The sequence below is a fragment of the Pseudomyrmex gracilis genome, unplaced genomic scaffold (genome assembly GCF_002006095.1).
Source record: "Pseudomyrmex gracilis isolate BER0280 unplaced genomic scaffold, ASM200609v1 scaffold_14, whole genome shotgun sequence".
NCBI lineage: Eukaryota > Metazoa > Arthropoda > Insecta > Hymenoptera > Formicidae > Pseudomyrmex > Pseudomyrmex gracilis.
In genome coordinates this window covers 1,195,184-1,208,237 of record NW_018020598.1, presented here as the reverse complement: position 1 = coordinate 1,208,237, position 13,054 = coordinate 1,195,184, and the positions used below count along the sequence as shown (strand labels likewise).

Sequence of the window (13,054 nt, the reverse complement as noted above, 5' to 3'; positions counted from 1 at the left end):
TCGGTCGCGTGACTGCGGTGGAGTCACTGACCTCGGCCGCGCGACCGCGGCGGTGTTACTGACTTTGGTCACGTGATTACGGTATATATATATATACATATTTGCGTATGTGTGTGTATTATATATAGATATAGAATATTACATATAATATATATAATATTCTCTCTTTTACCCTTTTCCCTGTCACGTAACTTTAGTCACGTGTTGTTTTTCCACTTCTCTCTCTTACTGTTTTTTGAGTTTGATTTTCATGCGTTATTTCTGACATTTCTCATATGTGTATTATATAGTTTATAAGACGTATATACTATCTGTCATCGCGGTGACAGGTTGTGTTTACTGACAACACGTTAAATAAAAATAACAATAGCGTGCGCGTAGCGCGCGCCTGTGTTGTGCTAGTAAAATGAAAAAAAAAAAAAAGTAGTATACAAACCGCAACGAAGGTGGTGCGGAGAAGAGACTTTGGGAGCAAAAGAAGAAAAAAAGAAGAAACAACGAAAAACGAGATTACAAAAAACGTTAAAACTGGAAGGGAAAGAAACTTTCCTCATATAATTTCGAAGTTCGCGCGCGTAGTGCAGCGAAAGGGTTGAAATAGTCGCTCCGGATCCATAAATCACCGAGGCGAGGCAGCAATCTCGCGGCAGCATCGAACGAGTCTCGTTGAAAGAACGTGACATGACGGTCTTAATGAAAGCAGCAATTAAGTAGGCGAACGCAATCGACCAAGTTCTAGGCGCCGGCCCATCCCTTCACGCGCGCATAGCCGAGCAAATTACACGACGATGGCAATTAATAAAGCCCTCCGTAATGGCGTTCGCGGTTGTATCGCGGCCTTCTCCTTCCTCTCTTCCTCTCCCTTTCCACGTGCAATCTCATCGTCGTTAATCACTTTAACGAGTGCTTTTGTTAACGCCGTCGCGCGATAAGAAACTGTTAAAAAGGATCGTCCGCGAAATCGGGAATATAAATTATCGCACCGCTGCGCGCGCGCGCGCGGCCATATTGCGCTTATCGTGTAAGTTGCGATAACGCTGCCTCGACATATTTTGTAGAGAAGTTTATACAACGATAGCACACGCACGCACGTGCGCGCGCAAATTCTACTTTCGCGTGTCTGAATTCTCTAAAATTTGACGGATCGCAAAATGAATTATTATTACACCGAAAATTGTTCATCTCACTTTCGAAACTATTCGCGAATTGGTGAATTTTTGCATAGAAAAACGGAGGAAACATTTTTCCGGAAAATGTGAAGGAATGACGAATGGTTCGTTGTGATTTTAATACCTTGTCAGAAGTTACGCAATAACACATAATACGCCGCGTTTACGCAAAACTTGTAATAAGTTATAACACAGCTTCTCTCTTCGTGATAACAATATATATCTGCGCGAAACTTATAATAACGTAATAAATTCTTTAGCGAAACTCGCGTAATAATGCAATATGGTGTTCGTGTAAACTTTTACAGATCTTGAATCGCGCGTTCATTTTGCTCGAAAGACAGACAGAATAGTAAGTTGTTGTATCTTGTAGTGTTATATTTTGTAATAAAAATTTTAGATAATTTTCGCGGATGGTTTTGTTTTTAGAAATTTTTGCACACACACGTAAACAACTTGAACTCATAGTCTTCCGGAACGCGAAAAAAAATTCCATTTCTCGTTTCGCTTCTTTTCGCGATCGGCGCCGCGTGTGACCAAACATCGAGCTCTTCCGTATTTTATTTCATGATGAAGACAATTGGTGTCGAATTCCAATCAAAATCCGAAGTGTCCGCCAGTGCAAATGTTCTCTCTCTCTCTCTCTCTCTCTCTCTCTCTCTCTCTCTCTCTCTCTCTCTCTCTCTCTCTCTCTATCTCTCTTTCTCTCTCTCTCTCTCTCTCTTTCCGCGGAGGAAACGTTTCATTATGCGAGATTGCATCGTGTTTCGTATAAGCTCGCGCTCGGGACGAAGACGCGAGCGAGACCGGGCGAACAAGCTCGTATCAGCGCATTTGAAATGGAAATGCATCCGAAGATTCCTACGGCACCCGTCGCTTTCTATCTACGCGATGCAGTCAACGCTCGCAACACTATGGGGTCTCGCAAACTATGGCTTGCGCAACCCCCTTTTGTTTCGTAACTCGGCGCCGCGATTCCGTCATATCGCGACGCTCTTTCTCACGGAAGTGACAGCTCCACGAGACTGTAAAATATTGGATCCCTTTGCTTGGAGCTTTAGAAATATGAATTTTGAAAATTGGAAGTGCGGAGATTTTTGACGGATCTGCGCAAATTTTTGACGGGATAACTCTTTATAAATTTTAAATTCTTCCCCTCTTTAAAGTTGTAAAATTTTAAATCCTTTTACCGGTTGAAGAGGATTTTCAGAAGTATTACGCGTCTCGAATGCGCTATATACGCGCTTATGATTATTTGATTATTCAGAGCGTGCTGCTTGGCGTGTTTAAAACCGTACTTTCCGTGAATTTGCGCTGCGAATATATTGTGCCGCTGATATTGTGAATCTCGACCTGTGGAGGAAGTTATACTTGTCGTCTCCGAAACGGGACGGTCGAAATAAATTGTATCTCTAATTAGAAAGACGAAGAATGACAGAGAGAGAGGACCGTGGCTGCGTAAATACCGTCGTCCTAGTCGTCGTCGTCGTCGTCGTCGTCGTCGTCGTCGTCGCCGTCGCCGTCGCCGTAGACGTCGACGTCGTCGCGACACGGTAGATGCGCGCTGCAACTGAAATGTTTACTTTGTAATGGCGCACACGATATCTCGGCAGCGTTATTAAATTGCTCGTATTTGCATGACGGCGCCAAGCCGAGCTGAAGATCTAACGACGGGAGTTACGAGCTCGCTTAAAGCGAAGACGAAAGGACGAAGGAAACTGCAGTGAGAAGAAGATCGGGAAGGGGAAAGGGAGGAAGAGCCGAGACGCGCGCGTAATAAAAGGATGTCATTTAATTTAGCGATTCGCCGGATTCGGCACTTTGCCTTGCTCTCTTTTCTTCCCTTCGTCACGTCGTCTTTCTCTCTCTCTCTCTCTTTCTCTTTCTCTTTCTCTTTCTCTCTCTCTCTTTCTTCGAGCGCATTTATCCGAACCGAGAGGCCAATTACGGCTGTTTTCGCTCGTCCTTACGAAAACCCGGCGGCTTTATTCATTCTGCGAACGGACGCGAGTACTTTTGTACCTTAAATAGGGTAGATCTCTCCGGATCTGCAATAGCGAACGTTTTAACCGTTGAAATAGTTGTCCTAGGTGGAATTTGCGTTTATCTCGCAAGATTATACGCAGAGTTGGAGTTGAATTAGAGATCTCGACCTATTTTGCAATTATTATGAAAAGTAGATTTTTGTAATTTTATTGTATGTTAACGTTTTTCGCGGTTATAAAATATTTAATTGTAATTTGAATTTTTTTCCGAAAACGATAGGTTAGAGGTTTCATATTTTATATTTTTTATAACATGAAATGATTTTTTTTTAATCGAATCCAGACACTGTGTGTTAGAAATCAAGGAAAATTTTCAAAAATTGAGAATCGGAGAATGTAATTACGCGCGCCGCGAGCAGATTCCTATTCGCGAACAGTGATGTGATTTTCACATCGTGTCGTGAAGAGTTTTAATCGGACTTACTTTAATTTGCTCCGCGAAACGAGTGTGCGCTGCCAATAATGTTCCGATTGCATTTGATCTCGCTTGAAAGCGGCGCGAGAGATTAATGTTTGCACGATGGGAATCACAGCCAACCTCTATTACCTTTTAGTAAAACATGATGGCGATTACACATATACTATCAAGGTAAAATCCTTTCTGTGTGTGTTACACATTTATACTGAATAAATATCTAATCATTTTTTTATAAAAAAGAAATAAATAATTTTCGCAAACAACCATGCGTAATTCGGGAGATAGTCAGGTTTTTGTGTATTTCAACGGCTCGCTTGTCCTGTTTAATCCTTTAGCAAGGACTTTTTCAACCCTTCGAGATGCTCACGAGGAAACGACTATTCACGCGAGAATATTCGGAACGACGCGACGTACACGTCTCCGCACTTTGACGATCGATCGATCTTAACTCGACCTCCCATCCGCCTTCTTCCTCGCCAAAAAGATTTATTGGCCTCGAATACAAAACCTTGTCGTGAAAATACCTTGTCTGTGGAATTTCGCGCACCTCGAAAAAATTCGCAATAAGAGAAACCTGAAGGAAAAAAATAATTGCGTAAGATATTTGACACACGCGCCGAATAAACATCGATTATCGCACATTTTTAATTGTTGTTTCTTCTAAACATTATTTAAATATATTCGAAAAATATGAGTACGTATAATTTTAATTAATTTATATGCATCTTTGATTAAAACACACATCACAAGTGCTCGCAACTGCTCGGCTCTTTCTAAGCAGCTCCTCTTCCTACCTCTCTCTCTCTCTCTGTAACCCTTTTCCAAATACACGAAATTGTTTAGAGGACTCGAAATCCAGGAAGCTCTAAGAATCCGCGCATCGTAATGGCGTTGAAGCACGCTGTGCCATTCGAGGCACGCGGAAACGTATAAAGCGAAATAAAATAAAGTGTAAGCGAGCTACACTTGGGGGAGAGTGCGATTCTACTTTAGATTAAATTCCGAAGCGCGCGACCCACCTTCTTGCCACCATCGCCTTCCGCCATTTTCTCTTCTCTCTCTTCTTTCCCTCCCTTCTTCGTACCCCATCGCTCCTCTCTACTTCGTTTCGGAAAATAAGCTTTTCTCGCTGCCGCGCCGCGGACGTTTTTATCACCGAGCAGATGGTTTCGCTTGTAATCCACAATATACCGCCTCGCGCGCGTTCTCCTCCCAGTTTCTCGCGTCCGGGGGATTCACCCATTGAGACGCTGGAAAAACGAAATCGATGAGCGTTTATTTGTTCAAGGTGGGAAAACTAATCGGAAAAAATCAACAGATTTTGTGTAACGCAATTTTTTACGTTACTAAAAAAAAAAAAAAAACCAACGAAGCTTTGTCGTAAGAATAATAATTCTATGCAAACACACACACACACACACATTTTTGTGCGCGTATCTTTTCTGAAATCTTCTTTAGAACAAAGAAAGTAAGTAAGAACACTGCCGTCGTTATATTCTACGTACGTTCCGCGCGCGACGTACACTCATCCGTAGTCATTTATTTGACTTAGCTTGAGAGCGCGCATTCATGATATACTTCACAAGATTCTCTTGAACAAATGCACCTTTGCACTTTTACATCTTTTTTTTGTTTTTCGTCCTCTTTCGTTTCTCGAGCGCATATTTGTTTTAAGAACTAGGATCGGTCTCAGGAGGAGGAGGAGCGGGAGGGAGTTGATTTCCGATATGCTTTGCATCACCTCGAGTGGATAAGGCCTAGGGAATATAACGAAACAAGAGGATATACTGGCGCGGAGCACGCGCCTACTTCATCCCTCTTCTTGACAGCTCTATCTCGCGAATATCCCTCGAATCTACCTTGTGTCTCGCCTTCCGTACCCTCCCTCCCTTCTTCTCTCTCGCCCTTTAGCAACTCCCTTGACACGAGTCGTTACTCTTTCTGAATACCGAAGCTTCCCCGTAGCTCGATTTCGCCGACTCGCGAGAGAGATCTTCTCCACCGCCGCCATTTTGCAACATATTTCGCGTGTTCTTTGACGTGCATCCGATCAAAAACGCGGCGGGATCTTCTCCCGACGAAAAAAAAAAAACTTCTCGCAAAGGCGAGGAGCGCGTTAGAGAGTATTTCAGTAATTTAACAAAAAAGTAGAGGGTTGCTTTAAACGGCAAACTTTGATAAAAAATAACGGAATAATTGGAGGAATGTCAGCGGTGCATGCAAAGAAGTGGACAAATTGGAGCAACCAACCTTCCGGTTCGGCCGAGGGGAGCGCGAAAGGGTTGCTTCGCACCCCTTCCGCGTTTTAACAGACGAAGCGTGCCGGAGTTGAAATTTTAACGAAAGAGACGAAGAGAGAAAAGGGATGGTATAGACCTTGAAGCGGAGGTAACGGATTCCGGATGGGGTGGAACAACATTCTGATCCGGGCAACGAGGGCCAAGGCAAACAATTTTCAACGGACCCGATCTCGAGCTAATTAATGTGGGATTTCGCCACCACGTCGAATTACGTCGGATTATTCTACAGTTAAGAAATATGATTAAATTGTTTCGACAAGAATTCGATAATCGAAAAAAGAAACGATATTATACAAATACAAACGATTTATTTAGTTTCAAAGCGTTTGTAATTTTATAATGTAAATATAAATGAAAAAAAAAAAAAAAATATTTTGATCTTACATCTCGATAGAATTAAATGTGCGGTATTATTCTATAGTTTTTGTTTTTACAACGTAACTGTAATTTTACAGTCGCGCGATGTGTCGTGAGAGAAATAAGCGAAGAAATTATGGCGCACTTCAGAACGGACGAAATTTATTGCCTGCATACATGTTCGCGCATAGACGAGCACGCGGCCATAAGCGCGTTACGATCGCGAAATATTCCGGAAACCGGCTCGTACCGGAAACGGTGTCTGGATCCAATTTTTCTAAATCAAATGAGTATTACTGCAGAACGCTTCGAAATATTCGAAAATTTATGACATCCCGTATGCCAACGTAAATGTCAAGATCTTGACGTGAATTACGATGAAATTTTTTACAAATTTAGTTTAGCGCGAAAAGAATATAAATCTCTTAAATTAAAACTCTAACTTTTGTTAACATGCAAATAAGAAAAAAAAACAGAAATTATAAGAAATTTATATACACACATATATATATATATATATATATATATATATATAATGTCATTTGCATATGAAGATCACAAAAGAAGAACTTTGACAAGTCATTTTTTTTTTTCATTTTAGAAGAGAGCGATTTTAAAGTTCGAAACGTACATGTACTTTTGTTACACGTTTTATAAAAATGCTTATATCTCGGAATCTATCGAGAATTTTCTCTTTCTCTGGATAATTAAAATCCACTTCATTTTAACTACCAAATAACATTAAAAACAGAAAATAAAAAAATAGACTTATCAAGTTCTTCTTCTGTGATCTTTATGTATCGTAACTAGTCGCGAAAAAAATTTTACGCTAAAATAAAACATAGAAATAAACTAGATAAATTATTATTACACGTTTTACAAAATTTTTTGTGATTGTTCATTGTCATTAATCGGTAATTCGTAGGCGAATATCACAATCAACTTCGGTTTGTGTTTTAATCCGCTTTAATCGAATAGATTCTAGCGCGCGTGCGCGCTACATATCAACGTTGTTATTTCACACACTTGTCGTTGTTATTCCGCAAGGCGGAAACAGCCGTTAACGTGTCATTTAGCCGCGTGTACACATTTAATAATGAACATAGTTTAACGTAGTTAACAAACAAGCCACCGTAAAACATCGAAGAGAGCCGGCAATTAAGCGGCACGATTCAATCGCTGTGTGATCAAAAGTTAATTAATTTCATTATCTCGGTTACGCTCTCGTTTCGACTAATTAGGTACTCCACGGCGGCACAATAACCGCTAATAATAATAATTTCGAAGTGGAAATTAGGCCACGAAATTATAGTTACATCAGAACGGTTATTAATATATCGCCCGGTTCGCGCAAATAACTTCGTTCACTTTTGTAACTTAATTAAAAATTGCAATAATTTATCAAGTAAAATAATCGAATTTTTTTCCGATGTTTCTCCGAAATTAACTTAGAACGCATTTTGCTCGCAACGATTTCGCGATATTTTCGGGAGAATCGGAGTTTTCGCAAATGTGTATGTAATGGTCTTTTGTAAGTCGTCCGGAAAAATCGTCCGGTTGAATTCTCTCTGTCTCTCGTTCTCTCGGTTGAGCGAGGTAAAATCGAAAACAGCCTCCCTCTTTACCCTGCCGTTGATTCAATATTAGCATCCGCAACCCCGAACAAACCCTTGTCGATGTGAAATCGTACATTCCGTTTGACTCGGCGGTCGAATGCACTCTCTGATGATTTATACGTTGCTTATCAACTCTCTCTTCATTCTCGTTCGTTTGACCACAAGAATTTGACGTTTTAAATACCCATGGATACCCCATCGATACATATATAGTCTGAATCGAAGATTAATAACGGACTCTATAAATTTTTTATTCATGAAAATAAAACATTTATTCTTCTTTTATTCTTTGTTATTTATTATTCATTCACCTTGTGCTCTCTACTGACAGGCAAAGTTTCCTCAGCTAGTGTGTGTATGTTTCAAACAATTTCTCTTTGGCAGCAGACGCTGAACGAACAACATTCTAGGGCGTATGCGCGCTCTCTCTCTCTCTCTCTCTCTCTCTCTCTCTCTCTCTCGAGACTTTCGTATGTACGCGCGGCGTACTTACGTATTTCATACGGGACGAAGCTTCACAGCTTCGTAGTATTTCAGGCGTCGCCGGTTCTCGTTTACACTTGTAACGCGAGGCTTCCCATTGTGTAACAAGAGAGAAACCTCCGTATGAGAGAAGCACACAACCCCGCTCTCTCACCCTATCATAGCTGGCTGGGATGCATTAACGCCGAGATTGAAGGGTGGCTAAGGACTCGAGTCGAGAGCCTCCCAACATGTCGTAGAGAGTTCCTACGTCGAACGGTTGTAAATGGTTCATCTAATGCGATCACGTTACACGACGACGGCGAGACTCGTTGAGATGTTCTTGGGTTACCATCTAAGATGCATTATCCGCTACCTTGAATTACCTACCTATCTCGTTGCTTTATCAGAATCTTGTTAGTTTAATGCGATATTGGATGTCAAATCTCTATGCCGCGACGAGATGTGTAGTGCGCGCCACACACACTATCACACCGAACTAATACCGAAATATTGAACATCGAAATTTCGCCGCAACAGAAATATATTTCATATATCTTTTTGTATTTTTTTTACGTGGAAAATCTTCAACCAACACATTTTATATATTGTTAATTCTTGAAGTACAAACAAATATATTTTTCTTCATCTTTTGTAAGACGATCTTTTACGAAAACTGTTTCTCTTGCAATAATTTGATAAAAACATTAAGAGACATTTTCTTCGAGAAAACTTGCAGTTTTGGAAGATTATATTCACTGCTTGTGTGTGTGTGTGTGTGTGCAGTGAGCTTATGTACGCTTCTTACGCGAAATCGTGAGTTATCTCAGCGGGACACACTTGAAGGTGCGCAACGCCGTGTAACTCCCGCTTGCGTCTATTGCGAGGTCCGTCGTTGGCACCCTCCTGTGTGTCGCGGCGGGAAAGCAGAAGGGACAAGAGGGAGATACGCAGTAACTGTGTAACGGGGCGTAACGACGCTTGCGGGGCTTTGGGTTTCCGTAAGCGTGCGGCTTCGGCGGGATACAGCTAATGCTCGTCGCATGAGGGTTTAACGCTTAACGTAAGCAGGGACAACGGGACCTATATAGCGGCCGCGGAAAATCCAGCGGAGGGTGAGAGAGAAGAGCGGACGCGCACGGTCGATGAACGAAGTCACGCGGAAAAGCTCCTCCGAACACAGCTTTGGCAGGATTGCTCCGTACGGAATCACGCGTCCGTCGGACACGTCACGGACGAGACGTAAAACTCTTTAACGATGCTATTCGACATATGTCGTTTTCGATGAAACTCGCAAGCAACGAGATCGCGCGGTTTTTTTTGTTTTTTTGTTTTTTTTTGTCGTCGAAAATGGTCTCGACGACAATTTTACGACGTAACACGCGTTACTCGGCAATTCGAAAAATTTACGGGGATTGTCGACGCGTCGAAATCCGCGACTGCGACGGTTTACGCTACGTATTCAGATTTGGCGTGTGTGTATTTCGAAATTTCTATTATTCGAAGTCCACAAATTTTTTGAATCAATAACGTTCAAAATCTCGGCGGGATTTGGGGATTTGCGATATTTATATTCCGGCGAATGCGAGCGTCGCCGCCGCGGGTGGTATTTTCCGGTCTACCGTGTATGTATGCGGATGTGAACGAGCTTCTCTCTTTTCCCTCTCCCTCTCTCTCTCTCTCTTTCTCTCCCCCCGGCTGGAGAGAGTTTCTCATGCGAAGGATTACAATATTGTATGGTTGAGAGATACAACGGAGATAACCGTTGTCTACCTTGTCCGCCGTTCTTAGCCTTTCATTTAAGAACCGGGTAATAGCTGTCGCTGCAATTGCACCTTGTCGTTCGTTTTTAGTTTGCCGAAAGCGAGGAAGATAGCAAGAGGGACGTATATTTCACGTCTTTGCCGTCGCTAAGAAAGATACGTTGGAAAATTCACCGTGCCCCGCGGCTCTCGCCTGAATTTATGCACTTCGGGGATCATCAGATCTTAAGCACAGCGAAATTTTCGGAAGAGAGAAATTGGCAGGGTGAACATCTAGTATCAACTTTTCACGATCAACTCTATTTAGCCGAGAAGTTCAGTATCGTTGGAGCTTCGATTGTCTCGTGTAAAACGTAAACAACTTTGTACACAAGTCTTGTTACGTTTCCACAAAAAAAATGTAACGTTCGTGTCTTTCTTTTTCCGGGAAAGAAAAACTATTGGCACGAAGCGTTAATAATTTCTTCCGCGGATAATGGCGTCTTTGATCATTCTTTACGGTACGATTATAAAATAATACAAGAGTTTCGCCGGGAAAGATCTCCCTCAGATACCACTGCGGCGGAAGAAGTTTAAGACGTTGTAAAGGGACGTGCTCTCTCGTGAATATCCGATATCCTGGGAAAGAGACATGGCGTGTCCAGCCACTCCAATCCCCCAGGAGCTTTTCCCTGGACCACGAAAGCTACTCGTAAAACCTCACAGCTGCGATCGTTAACACTCTTTACCCCACGATGTTTCTTTTCACCATATTTATGGTTTTTTCATTACACTTTCTCGCGTAAAAATTTTCTCCACAACAAATACGTACGTGATAAAGATATATTTTTTATGCGCGCTAACACATTCACGTGAAAAGTGCTTTAAAAAATGTTTTTTTTTTTTTTTTGTAGCGGTACAACTAAACATGTCTACACGTCTGTAATATTTTTACACATCTCCCTCGTTGTAATATTTTTGAAATTGCGGAGATGTCAAAATTCTTGATTGAGAAAAATCGACGCTCCGAATAACTGCAGTTGTCACGGCACTTTTGCAACGTAGTTTTTCGCGTATATCGCGCACATACGAAACAAAATACAAGTAGAAAAGCGCGTTTTCTCGCATCTGTATTGCGCCAAACAAAAAGCACGCGTAACTAGAATGACTAATACATCGGAGAAGTATGTTCGAAATATCGAGTTGACGCTCGATAAAATGCAAAATTCGCACACGCGCGAGAGCAAAAATCGCGCAATGTGCGGATATCGCTGCGCGCGGAGGAAAAATACGAGATAGCGTTCGAGACGGAGGTATCCGCCGTCACGTGCGTTAGGCGATATTTGTCGCACGTGACTGAGGAGCCTGGCGCCGATATCTTCTCGCGCTACATCACAAGGCGAACTTTTTCTGCAACGGCGGAACCCGACGCAAATGTACAAACATAACGGAAAATCTATAAGCGTTACCAAAGACGAATATTTTTTTCACTATTTTTCACAAACAAAAGGTTGTAGCAAAAAAGAGAGATTGTGTCGAAAAATGACGACGCGCACACACATGTGACACATTTATTAAACGTTTTACATGAAGAATGTCGAAACTTGTTATTACGATTGTTTTACTTGTTGCAATTTTTTTTTTGTACAAAAATATTCTTACTGAGTAAATACCAAGTCAACCGAAATCGAGCTTTGTTCGAGTTCACACCAACATGAAATTCGCAGGCTCGTTCAGGAAAAGCAAAACAAAATCTGCTTAAGCGGAAATCCGAGAGAGAGAGAGAGAGAGAGAGAGAGAGAAACTCTCATAGCTAGGAAGAGAGAGGGGTGAGCGCGAGTGCAAGGAGATGCAGGCGGGAAACGTTGCCACGAGAAAAGTTTTCGCTCTCTGTTGAAACTTTCCCGATCGAGCTCGAACGCGAGCATTTGTTTTTCGTGGCGAAGCTCACGCGAGTTTTCGGCAGGGAAGTCACTCGAGGTGAGCGACCACAAGCATCGTAACCCGCTGCTTTAAGCTATCGCCGGTTTCTCACCCCTCGCTCGTTCTCCGCTTTCGCCCCCTGCTGCCACTCAGTGCCGGATTAAAGTATCGGCGACGCCAACCGCGTCTGAATAATTCAGGATGAAAGTTTCGGTCGTTCGATCCCGAGACGTGAGACTAGTCCTGCAAGAGAGCGTTCGGGGGTTCTGATCGAGGTTCGCTTTTTGTGTTGCAGGTTTCGCGCTAATGAGGATCGTCGAGGTGTACAAGGAGATACAGGATCAGGAGATGAACATCGTAAGTAGAAGAAACTATAGACGCAACTTTTAGAATAGAGAAATTCTAGAGGATTTTTCTTTCGAATTGAAAAGCAATCGACATCTTTTCTTCTGTCAACAAGAAATTTGACAATATTACTTTATTGCTTTTTTTTTTATTCGAAATTTCCTACAATGATACATACTTTATCGAATAATATTCGGAGGCATTTGGTGGAAGAACCAAGAGCAAACGCGCATTGTCTGCCCACCCCTATTTTTTTCCGTCTGTCTCCCAACCTGGCAACGTCCATTTCCGGAGATTACGTCAGACTTCGGTCGCGTCTGCCAAGATTCTGCAAAGATGTCCTCTTCTTTACCTTCATCCTTTTTGCCTTCACTCTAAATCCATATGACAAAAATATGTATATTTTGTTTATTTTTACATATTGTTGTCGTAAACAAAACTGAATAAAATTAATATAAAAATTTTATAATATTAAACTAATACAATAAGTATATCAAATATATTAGATATTAAAATTTTAAAACTAATAAATTATTATTATTTTTAGATTTTTTGTTAACTATAAGAAAAAATGCAGACCCTTACTGATGTCTCATCTGTCTCCCTTCTTATCGTTGATCCTGTGATATTCTATAGAAATGGTTTCGTGGTACGTGAAATTCCGCAGAAACCTCTTT

The 13,054-nt window shown here is 41.7% G+C and overlaps 1 protein-coding gene across 2 annotated transcripts in view; it reads left to right on the top strand.

The window, feature by feature from the left end:
* Window positions 1-13,054, top strand: part of LOC109863869 (zinc finger CCCH domain-containing protein 13) — a 65,883-nt gene that overhangs the window by 39,503 nt on the left and 13,326 nt on the right. For both annotated transcript variants that reach the window (XM_020444517.1, XM_020444516.1), the window contains exon 5: window positions 12,328-12,389. In XM_020444517.1, the coding sequence (XP_020300106.1) occupies window positions 12,328-12,389 (62 nt within the window). The remainder of the gene's footprint in view (window positions 1-12,327; window positions 12,390-13,054) is intronic.